Consider the following 11,958-nt stretch of genomic DNA (forward strand, 5'->3'; position numbering starts at 1 on the left):
GTTCTCCAAACTCACCAGCTTAACCCACACAGTTACAGGCATGGAGGATCGCTGAAGGCTTCCACGCCAAAGGCAGAGCTGAGTCCTGTGCCTCAACCAGTGGGGAAGCAGCTTCCTGTCCTGGCTGGGCAGATCAGCCAAGAGGAGATGCTTCTGGATGCAGAGCCAAGCGTACTCCATTTTTACTGCAGATACCTCAGTTGGGTCACTTGTCCCCCCTGAGGCCATATGGGTGTGGATAAAGCCCAGCCTCCCTTACAGAAACAGGTGTGTAAAGGAGGATCTCAGCTTGAGTTGGACCAGAATACCTCCCAACTGTATAGAAACCGTGTCGAATGGCACTCGCATCGGGCCCTGCTTCCCCAGGCTTCCCCCATCGCTGTCAGGGAGGGCTTGTAACTCATGGCCTCACCTGATTCCCCATATCACAGTCACCAGTTTGGTTGGTCTGGGATGGATCCTAGCATCAGTAGTTTTCAAGGCTCCCTGAGGCATTCTGAAGTGCTGCACAGGTTATGGACCAGTGGTCTAATGGCTTCGGTCTCTTCAACATGTTCTGCCTTCCTCTGGCCAGGTGTCAAATGCAGAGAGCACCATCTGTGAAGCCCTCAGAAACAAGGCAGCCTCTGATAATGATGTCAGCAACGGTACAGCAACTTCTTAGATTAAAGCTAAAGAGGAGGCTGCAGAGGCTCTGCATTCCTACACATAAGAGGGTGTGTTAAAAAAGGGCACAGTATTTGGCCCTTTAGAGCTCAGCCGTTCACTTTCCTGAAAGGAACTAAGAGGAAAGCTTGCTTGCTTCTTCCAGAAATGCTCTCAGTCTGACTTACGCCTCAGCCCATCCACAGCCAGGAGAAGACATTCCCCGACATACGCCCACTGCGTTCATCTCCTTTTCACATCACCCCAAATCTCACATCCAGAAATCCAGCCAGGCTTCTTTCATTAAGGCAGAATTAAATCTACAGCCCTAGTACTTAGAAGGAGGCCCCCTGATGATAGCGTGGAACAATGTAAGCTGCCATGTTCCCGGGTGCTTACCTGGGATGTTCTCAGCTGAAGCAAGTCGACCTGTCTCAGCCCATTGCGGAGCAGCCCAACCAGGGCACTTTAATCAACTATAGTGGCTTTGGGAACACAACTGCTTTGGCACATCCGTGTTACTAGTAATAGAACCCATTGCACAGTTCCTGATCCACGGAGGTAGGATTCCGTTGGTGGACAAGCTCTCAGTAATGCCTTTGCCACACTTAACAACATGCTGAGATGGTGGGAGTGTGAGCCCTGCGTAAATTACGCTTCCCAGCACAAAACTGACTATTAGACACGTCCGTTGCACCTGTAACAGAAGTGTGTCTCCCCCCGCCCCAACCCTTCTGGATGTTTAGCTGTATGACTACGGGAAAAATAAGCTAGTCATTATGTAACAGAGATGAGTTTTAAGAAAAGGTGCATGTAACCTGAGGAAGCTACCAACATATTTCAGAGATAAAAATGAATTTTTGCTTTTCAATTTTTTAAAATGAGATTTTAACTTACATACTAACTCTATGCACTGACTCTTAATAAGAGAAGTTTTGAAAGAGAATCAAGTACTATGTGCCTACTTTTCTTTTGATCCTTGACTTGACGCGTATACTGTTCCTGCAGGAGAGCCTGCCGTTTTGTTATGGGCCTGGTGAAATAGTTGCTGCAGTCAGAGTAACTGACTTCAAGGATGACCTGCAGCAGTCTTGAATTGCTGTGGATCTCACCAGCTAACCACTGCTGCAGTCAGATTCCTCGCTTAAACCTGTCAACATAACGGTGATGGAATTGCATAAACCAGGTTAGCAGCTAGCCTGTGTGCTGCTCATTCTAGATTGGTGAATGGAGTTGGGCTGACCGTTCTATCTCCCAGAGGTCACAGGGTAGCATTTAGAGAAACTGAAGTGAAGAGGCAATGCGTGAATTCAAGTTATAGGACCAAATACTGTCCCACAGATGCACAGAAGCAAACTCTTGTGAAGTCTAGACATCGTTTCAAAAATAGCGAAACAGAAAGTTCATCTTAAAATTTCTCCATCTCTGTATTTTTGTTTACAAATTCTAAGGAGACAAATATGTATAAAAAAACCAAAAAACAAAACAAAACAAGGCCTAGTGTGATCTGTCATACGCATCTGGACTAGTTTGAATCCACGTCTGCTACCCGTTGGCTGTATGACTTTGTGAGATTTTTTGTGACTTCTTCACTGTCTCCAGTTTGCATATTTGTTCAAGAGGAATAAAATCATAACCCTTGCCCTGAGAGGATTGGAAGCAAAACACACAAAACGCCTTGCATATGCAAGGCACCAATTAAAAGGACAGTGGAAATAAGAATTGTTTGTTTCTGAGATGTCAGAAAGTCTGTGGACAAGATGAATACTTATCATCAGAAAGAGAAAGCTGCAAGTTGAGAAGAGTTTTTGAGTTGTCTTTGAGCAGATAAAGAGAGCTTGTAGACGTCTCACAACCTGCCACAGAGTGCTGCACAAGCAGCTCTGGGAGCCTGCTCTTCATCTCCCAGGTTTGCTCAGACCATGCTGGCAGCATGGGGGGTGGTTTTGTTATTTATTTGAGAGAAAGGGAGAAAGAACAAGAATGCATTGGCACTTCCCCCTCATTTGCGGTCATTCCTCCAACGCCCTGGACTTGGGCTAGGCTGGGCGAAAACCCAACCCTTGGAGCTGACTCTTGCGTGTGGGTGGGTGGGATCCAGCCACTTGAGTCATCAATTGCTACCTCCCATGGGGAGCTTTAGCAAGAAGTAGCAACTGGGAATGGAGCAGAAACCTGAACTGAGACACTTTAATAGGAGATAAAGGGGTCCCAACTTCCAGGTTAACATGAAGGTCAATGCCTGTCCAAGGAGTTCAAACGTAGGGTTATTTAAAGAGAAATGAAAGGTGTGTGGGGGTTGGTGGTGCCCATATACAAATGTATACGTATGCATAATTAGCATTCTTAATGTGGATTTTGTGAACTTTTTAAAAAAGTTCTCCCTTCCTTTCTTTCTTCTTTCCTTTCCTTCTTCCTTCCTCCCTGCCTTACTTCCTTTGAAAAGGGGGGTAGAGAGAGAATAATGTTTTAACTGCTAGTTCACTTCCCAAATATCCGCAGCGTTAAGGGCAGGCAGGGCTGGGATAGGTCAGACTAAATCTAGGCACCTCTGCATTAGTTTGCATTGGATTGGAAGTTGAGCAGTCAGGACTTAACATGGAGTGCCAGCATTGCATATGGTAGCTAACCTGCAATGCCAGTCTCTGTGGATTCTTTTATTTTTAGTATTAGAGAACAGTTATTAAGAAACAGGAGAGGGCCTGGCCCGGTGGCGCAGTGGTTAAGGTCCTCACCTTGCACACCCAGGATCCCATATGGGTGCCAGTTCTATCCCAGCAGCCCCGCTTCCCTTCCAGCTCCCTGCCTGTGGCCTGGGAAGGCAGTCGAGGACAGCCCAAAGCTTTTTTCTTTTTTTTTTAAAGATTTATTTTTTATTATTTTTCATTGGAAAGGCGGATATACAGAGAGGAGAGACAGAGAGGAAGATCTTCCGTCCAATGATTCACTCCCCAAGTGAGCGCAACGGGCCGATACTATGCCGATCCGAAGCCAGGAGCCTCTTCCGGGTCTCGCACGCGGGTGCAGGGTCCCAAAGCTTTGGGCCGTCCTCGACTGCTTTCCCAGGCCACAGGCAGGGAGCTGGAAGGGAAGCAGGGCTGCCGGGATTAGAACCGGCGCCCATATGGGATCCCGGGCGTGCTAGGCGAGGACTTAGCCACTTGCGCCACCGCGCCGGGCTTTGGATTGGTGCAGCTCTGGCCGTTGTGATCACTTGGGGAGTGAATCATTGGACGGAAGATCTTCCTCTCTGTCTCTCCTCTCTGTATATCCGCCTTTCCAATGAAAAATAATAAAAAATAAATCTTTAAAAAAAAAGAAACAGGAGAGATTACATAGGGGAAGTGGATATTTCTTTCTTTAGAAATGTTTCCCCGTGTTTCTTAGCCATTGGGGGAAAATTTCTGCACCAGGTCCCTTTCTTGGGTGAAGAATACCCTTGTCAAATCAAATATGCTGAGCACTCTTAGCTTCCTGCAGTTGTAAGTTTAAGAAATCAGATTCAGCAAAGCAAGTCTTTGTCAGGGAGAGTGGAAGAGGAGAAAACAAACAGGAAAAATCGCCAAGAGCAGATCGGCATCTTCCTGTTGGTCATCCCCTCCTGTTCCTGCATCCTTGCCACCAGCATCCCCCTTGCTGGAGCATTTCTGACTGCCCCTGCTATCCAGCTCCCACTAGCCCATTGCCTCAGAATCCCAAAGCATCTCATTCTTCTTTGGCTCTTTCTTCCACCTGCAATTTCCCGCACAGAATGTAGGATGGGCAGAGAAGAAGCATTCACTTTGATCATGAACATTTGTCTGGGTTCTAACAACTGACAGGTATTTCCGAATACTTTGAGGACCAGAGTAAAGGCACACTTCTAATGATGACAGCTGAAATCTATCAGCGGAGGCTTCAAGTGACTGAGACTGGAGGGGTCATGTGATTTTAAAGTGGCAATGACTTTGTCTAGAAGAGCCAGCTCCTCATTATACAGATCATAGAGCATTCGAACTGGCAAAGATGTTAGAAACCCGAAGTTTCACCTCTCCCTTACGGATGCAAGAACTGAAATTTCGTGATACGAGATTTGCTCAAGGTCCCCAGGGAATGGGAAGGACCTACTTGAGTCTAGGTGTCTTAATCTCAGCAGTTTCAGTTTATGAATTGTTTATCAGGTACTTCTTTGTCCTGGGCACCGACGTAAGCCCTGGTTTGAGGGAGGACCAAAATGAACAATTTATGGCTCTCCCAAAAGCTTATGGAAAAAGTGTATTATTTTAAAAATGCATGAATTTCAAATTCACCAAACGATTTTTTAAATTATTATTACTGGAAAGGCAGATTAGAGAAAAGGAGAGACAGAGATCTTCCGTCTGCTACTTCATTCCCCAAATGGCTACAACAGACAGAGTTGAGTTGACCTGAAGCCGGGAGCCAGGAACCTCCTCTGGGTCTCCCACACAGGTTCAGAGTCCCAAGACTTTGGGCTCTCCTCCACTGCTTTCCCAGGCAACAGGCAGGGAGCTGGATGGGAAGTGGAGCAATTGGAACACAAACTGATGCACATATGAAATGTTAGCACTTGCCAGGAGACGATGAGCCAATTGAGCCATCACAAATGACAGTCTTTTAATTTTATTTCCCATGTACTCTTTGAAGTATCCTTATATACTTCTTGCCTTCTTGGGGATCAGGATCTCCTTGCACAGAAATACACACACTGCAAAACTGACAATCCTGCTATTTTGAAATGACAGGGTGAACACAAGGCCTAGGAAGGTCAGAGGATCGGCTCGCTGAGAACAATTGAGGTCTCTGTTCCCTAGTGGTGCTGCTCATGCATTGCTGTCTTCTGCTCTGTTGAAAAGCACCTTTGCTCCAATGGGAGGTAAACCCAACTTGTACTTGCTGGGTTACTTTAGTAGGCGATGGGACTAGGCAATAAGCAGCTACGCTGCAAGGCAGGAGGGTCCACGCTTGCTAGGTAAGATGGTAGAAGTGACTTCCTTCCTGTTTTGTCTCACCAGCTAGCCTTCCCAGGTAAGCTCCATAGGCTTCCCCCGCACTCATCAGATGCCTGCTTCCACACCAGGAAGGTACAGGTTCAGGAGAGTTTGACACTGGGACTAGCAGCAGGTTCATCAAAAGAAAGAATGTGGAAACAACGCTCTTACCCACTTTCCTGTAGCTCTTGACCCATCGTGCCCTAATCAACTATGTATAGATTATCAAAATAAAATAATAATTTTAAAAAAGCAGGTGCATTGTAGCCCTTTGAAGTTGTTCCATAAGCAAGGCCACAGGATAGAGGCAGCGTGTGTAGGCTGGTGACCAATGGACCTCCTGCAGTAGGTCAGAAACAAGCGTCACACTCACAGGAGGTGATGGCCATGGAGCTCCCGTTCCCAACTATTCTGTCCTAAAATAGGCTTGAGAAGCTGCCTGCCAGAGCCCAGGAGTGATTTCAACATCTCCCCTGCCATCTGGGCCATATGCTTCATTTGGTAAAGAAATAATTATTCTAAAACATGAATGAAGCAAAGTCTCTGCTAAGCTTTTGCATTTTTTTTTTCAATCATCCAATCTACAAAAGTGCTTCTCAAAGTATGGCTAGCATTTCAAGGCATGATAATGACTGGTTGAATTTTATTTTTTCACATCTTAAAAAAAATCATTCTGTATATATACATTTATTTTTACCAGCTCATCAAAGCTTGGCAATGAATAGATGAATATATCTAGGAATGATTGATACCATATGATTTTTGGGTATCATATTTTGATGATGTTCTGAAGTGTTTCAAACCACCACAACAGAAACCCACCCACACACCCTGAGCTCAAAACTGGCAATTTTTGTCTTGATGGCTACAGTTAGAGTTTAAACATCGTCATTAAAATTTTACAGGTGGCATACGAGGAAAAATTAAGCCCATCCATTGTGTTGCCTTGAAAGGCAAACATTCTTTCATTGTAGTGAATGGAATTGTATGCTAGGTATGAATGCTGGTGACCTCTAGAAAATGAGCCAATGACCTATAAATGGAGGAGAAGTGGGCAGAATAAATGAGGCAGAAGTTTACCCAGCAGAGCTGTGCATGCTGGCAGGGCAGACTCTTGTATAATTAAGAGAGAGAGAGAGTGGTCAACAGGGAACATTTAATAGGCACAGACATGGCTACAATGCCAAACTATTTTTCTGATCCATTCTTCATTCTCCAGTGATATATCTGGTAGCCAGTGAAACGACCTGAGTTAGCTCTTGTATGCGTGGAAGATAGATATGGGATTCTGAAGTCTTAGGACCAAAAATAAAAATATAAAATATCTCAAAAAAATGTTAATGCTTATCTATTAAAATAATAGTTTGAAGATCCTTTCAAAAGTCTGTGGGAAATGGAACTGGTACAAAACATTCTGAAATCCATAGATAATTCATTCACCATCCACATTTTCATGAACTTGAAAATCTCTCATGGTTTTGGATAGCTTCAGGTAAAAAAGGTACCATTCACTGATTATCATCATTAAATGAGATAGTGATTCTAATTTATTTAAATGATTTATTTATTTACTTGAATGACAAAGTTGCAGAGAAAGAGAAAGTGAAAAAGATAATGAGATTGAGGGCAGGAGAGCTTTCATCCACTACTTCACTCCCAGATGGCTGCAATGGGTAGTGCTGGCCCAGGCTGAAGCTAGGAGCCAGGCGCTTCGTCCGATTCGCCCATGTGTGTGCAGGGTCTCAAGTACTTGGGGCATCTGCCGCTCCATTCCTAGGCATAGTAGCAGCAAGTTGGGTTGAAAGTGGAGCAGCTGGGACTTGAACTGGCACCGATACAGGACTTGGAGGCTTAACTTGCTATGACACAGTGCTGGGCCCTGATAGAACATTTAAAACTACGTGTGTGGCTTGCATTCATCCATGGCATGGGTTATATTTCTGTTGACTCATAGTGATATAAATAAAAAGTTTGGATGAGCAAGTTAGCATTTACTGATCCAACAGAATGGACATAAAAATTCACATTAACTGTTAATATGACTACATGAAGAAGACTGCCACATGGCGATTGATGCCATTACTTTTCCATTTGTGCTTCGCTGGAAGTCTGCAGTTTCCAGTGTTCACTTCCTCCCTTTCTAAATGCACAATAAATAAATGTGTTGTGCTTGATTCAAAGTTGGGCTTTGTGAAAAACAGCGGAAGGTCCCAAGCGTGAGTGCTCTTGAAGTCCCTGGATTTTGCTGTAAGGAAGTCATGACTAAGACAATGTCTCTTATTCCTTTATACTAAGAGGGAAGAACTGGGCCTGGTGCAATGGCCCAGTGGCTGGGACCCCATATGGGTGCCGGTTCATGTGCTGGCTGCTCCACTTCCCACCCAGTTCTGTTCTTATGCCCTGGAAAAGAAGTACAGGGTGGCCTAAAGCCTTGGAACCCTGCACACGTGTGGGAGACCCAGAAGAAGCTCTGGGTTCCTAATTTCAGATCGGCTCAGCTTTGGCTGTTACAACATCTTGGGGAATGAACCAGTGGATGGAAGATCTTTCTGTCTTTCCTTTCTTTCAACAATATGTTGAAAACATCATTGACAGGGGATGGCGTTTAAATGGGAAGGTGTCAACTGTGGAACTATACTGCAATGGGACCATAGAGTTGGAGGGTCCATTGATTCAGAAATTTTAATGCAAAGGGAGGCTGCTTATTTAATGAGTGTTATGTTCTGTGCAAAGCCCTGTGCATCTGTTTTTATGCAGATTTCACAAGTACTTCATATGTCCCATTGAAACATGTGTGTGTTCTTAGGCAGAACAGGGATGTTACAGGTGTGCTTTGCTGGGCCTCACTCAAATGCCTGGGGTCCTACGGAGAGAGTGTTGTTACCACAGAACAAACAAGCAACTGACATTTTATTCAACAAGTCGTAAGGAGGGAGGCTCAGGGGATTCTGGGAACTATTGCAATTGTGTGAAATAAGTGAGAGTGTTGCATCAATCCGCCAGTTCTGTGAGTCCCTAGAAACAGGGACAGGCCCCTGGCAGGGCCAGCACAAGAGGACACAGCCACAAACAGCACCCACTGAGCCACAGACGTGCAGGGCAGTGTGAGGAGCCACGGAAAGAAGCACTTGGTATGGCATAGATGCTAAGAACACATCTTATTGTTCTGAAACATGTTCAGTCCATGAGTGGACTTTATTCTCATTTCACTGGAGAAAATGCAAAGGCTCTAGAATGTTCTCCGCTCACTCCCTGTCACTGTCTACATGCATGTATGAGAAGCTTTACCCACACGTTAGCTGCTGGTGGCTCATGATGCAATTATTTTACTCATCTCTTTTCCTTTTATAGTTTCTAATGTGGTTGCCAATCACATATCACATATCACTCTGCTTTGTCCCTCCATCCTGCAAAAATCTGGGCAACTTCCACATCCCCATTAATTTAGCAAATTGAAGCTACTCAATGAAAAGGTTTGGTGTGCCCATCATCACAGGTAGTCGATGCCAAGGTTTTGAAAATTTTGTGGGGGGAGTATTCTAGAGTCCTGAGAAGATACACATCACTTAGTAACCCATGTGAGCTGAAGGTACCCAAAGACTGCTTCGGAGATAGAAGGAATGTCGCAGAAATATAAATAGGGCAGCACTGGAATTTAATTAGACACTTCATATGTTAATAATAAATTCAATTAATTTAGCCTTCTACCTATACTGGAGGAAAAAATAATCCCAGACAAATAATAATTCATTTTAAATGCCTCAGTTGGTAGCCTCCTTCCCTGAAGAGTGATTTATGCAGTAATTTACTGACTGTGTCTTCATAAGATTGTTCCGAGCCAGCCCTTTTGAAATAATAATAACTTCTGAATGTGTGTTGTGAGAGATATAACAAATGACTTCTTATTAATTTTCATTTAATGAGGTGCCTATTCACACGGTAATTTTTTTAAAAATTCCCTCCTTACGATAAACAGGTTATAAATGCAGTGGATAACACTTGATTTCACAGAAATCACGATGGGAAAATCTGCCACTCTCAACCTGATTTGAAGGTCAACCAGCTGCACATTTTCTATACTAAACAGGCACATATTTCTTCTGCAGTTAGCAGGGCACATCATTTTGAATTTCTATAGCCATATGATCCCAAACTGGTAAAAGAAAAAAAAAATCACACTGAGTATCAGCAGCCAGGGTCTTAGCAGAGATGAAGTAGGAGAGAGACAGACAAATAGTCATGACCAAAGTGGAAAAGTGGAGTGCGAGGAGGTTAGCTGAGGAGTCCATGACATTTGTCCTTTCTTAAAGAGTGAAAGGTGTGAACACATTTCTTATAGTTCTCTTATTTCTCCAAGTTCCCTCATTTTAAAAGAGCCTATGTTTTGTTATATAAATGTGAATAGTTCAGAATCTCAGTCACTTATATTTTCAAGAACCTTGATTACATATTAACTGATTAACAATATGCTACCATAGTAAAATAAAAAAGCAAGGCTAGAATAATAAAGACAAAATAATAACAGCTAGGAAGAAGAAATTGCTCAGAATCCTGGATATTTTAAATCAGTCAGACGGGCTTTTGAGAAATCTGCAACAGACAAGACTTTTCAACACAATTCCTGCCACACGTGTGAGAGTGTTCCTGAAGGATTCGTTAAATCAAACACAACCGTTACTTACATGAAAATCGAAAGGGCCTGGCTCCTAATCCGCATTGCCTCACTCCTTCTCCGTGGAAAAGCCCATACTGCATCTCGCCCATGAACTTGTCCAGCTCCTTCCCAGAGGCATTGACCAGCAGAGCCCCTGTCTTGCAGAGGATGGTGGCTTTGATCCACACTGGGGTCCCCAGGGCTGTCACAACTCCAAGGGCACACACAAAGCTTAATACCCCGGCTGTACAAAAAATGATCTTCTTCTGTTGGTTTGGCATGATGAGAGCCGCCTTTTGCAAGAGCACAGCTCCAAAGCAAGATCTCTGTGAGCAAGCAGAAGGACCTGGCCCTTTGACTGCATTTATTATACAGGCTGAATGCACAGATCCCAGCTGCAAAGGCGACTGCACCGTCCACAGTGGTTCCTGCCAGTTCCAACAGCAGTGGACGAGGGTTCCTTCATGACTCCTGTTGAACTTTGCTCCTTTTCTGCTTCTTCCTTGCTCTCATTTGAATTCTTTGGACTCAGAGTTTGTAAAAGAAGACTTTCAAAGTGCCTTGGAGTGTCTCCTCTTGTGTCCCCTGGTAACAAGGGTCTAAGATAACAGATGGAGTCCTCTGTGTAACTTGATCAGTGCTTTCTGCCCGTCCCAGCCTCTGGTCTGATTGGGTGAGTGGAAACTCACCAACAGCTTGGACTCCCATAGTACACTTTCTGCAACACGAGAACTTCTTTTATGAATGGGTTTTCTGCTAGTTTCTTTGTTGGCAGGGGAAAGAAGAGGAGGTTTGGCAGAGGTAGAAATCATGTGTGTCTATGTGTTTATGTGTAATTGGTTTTGAAAAATTTTTAATTGTGGCGGCATAAATAGAGGGTAAATTGGGTCCTTTGTGGATACAGAGTGCCCTAGGCTAAGCCCAGGGGTTTGTCTTCCCAAATTTATTTCTTTATTTGATCTGTGCTTTAGAGCTGATGCATCCAATGGGACTTGAACTCCAGTTTTTCATTGCACACACAAAATATGATTTTGTAGATCTAAATATCCAGCATCTTGAATGTTTTTATTTAGCACCTTGGGAATAAGAGCAAAAGAAGGTGGTTCTGGCTCCAGAGAATACCAGTGCCTGTGAAGTCCAGGGAATTGTCCAGAAAAAATGAGGCTCTGGTCTGATCGATGGCTCTGAGTTTTCCCTGGAAGAAAAGGGTTCCCACCAAAGTCATATAGAGGAAAATTAAGTGCCAGGATGAATTTGATGAAAGTGTCAAGAACTGAAAACTGACAACTTCTTTTTCCATTTTGTTTATTTGTGAAGCTGAGGGACATAAAGTGAAAGTTGCCACTAGCTGGTTCACATCCCCACATGCTCACGGTAGTCAGGACTGGGCCAGGACCAAGGCCAGGAGCCCAGTCACTGGTGGTAGAAACCCCATCACTGCAGCATCCAGGGTCTGCACTGGCAGGAAGCCAAAGCTGGATCTCAGAATTAGACCCAGGTTGGTGATGTGGGATGCAGGTGTCTTAATCCCATTGCTAAATGCCTTCTTTCCTAACTTGCTGCCTAACTTGGGATTTCCAGTGGGATGTTTGCCCTTGCCATGAGATACAGGACTGTGTGTGTGTGTGTTTCCGGAATGTCTATTACAGACCATGTTACTGTGCTGAATTC

At 44.3% G+C, this 11,958-nt stretch overlaps 1 protein-coding gene across 3 annotated transcripts in view; it reads right to left on the bottom strand.

The window, feature by feature from the left end:
- CLRN1 (clarin 1) overlaps window positions 1–10,604 on the bottom strand; it is a 42,009-nt gene extending 31,405 nt beyond the window's left edge. For 2 of the 3 annotated variants that reach the window (XM_040974920.1, XM_040974918.1), the window contains exon 1: window positions 10,316–10,568. In XM_040974920.1, coding sequence (XP_040830854.1) covers window positions 10,316–10,568 — 253 coding nt within the window. Of the gene's footprint in view, window positions 1–10,315 lie in introns of all 3 variants that reach the window. The other variant, XM_040974919.1, reaches the window with a different exon arrangement.
- Window positions 10,605–11,958: the final 1,354 nt, after the last annotated feature.

This window comes from Ochotona curzoniae, unplaced genomic scaffold (genome assembly GCF_017591425.1).
Source record: "Ochotona curzoniae isolate NIBS_2020 unplaced genomic scaffold, NIBS_Ocur_1.0 contig_2599, whole genome shotgun sequence".
NCBI classification, from domain to species: Eukaryota; Metazoa; Chordata; class Mammalia; order Lagomorpha; family Ochotonidae; genus Ochotona; species Ochotona curzoniae.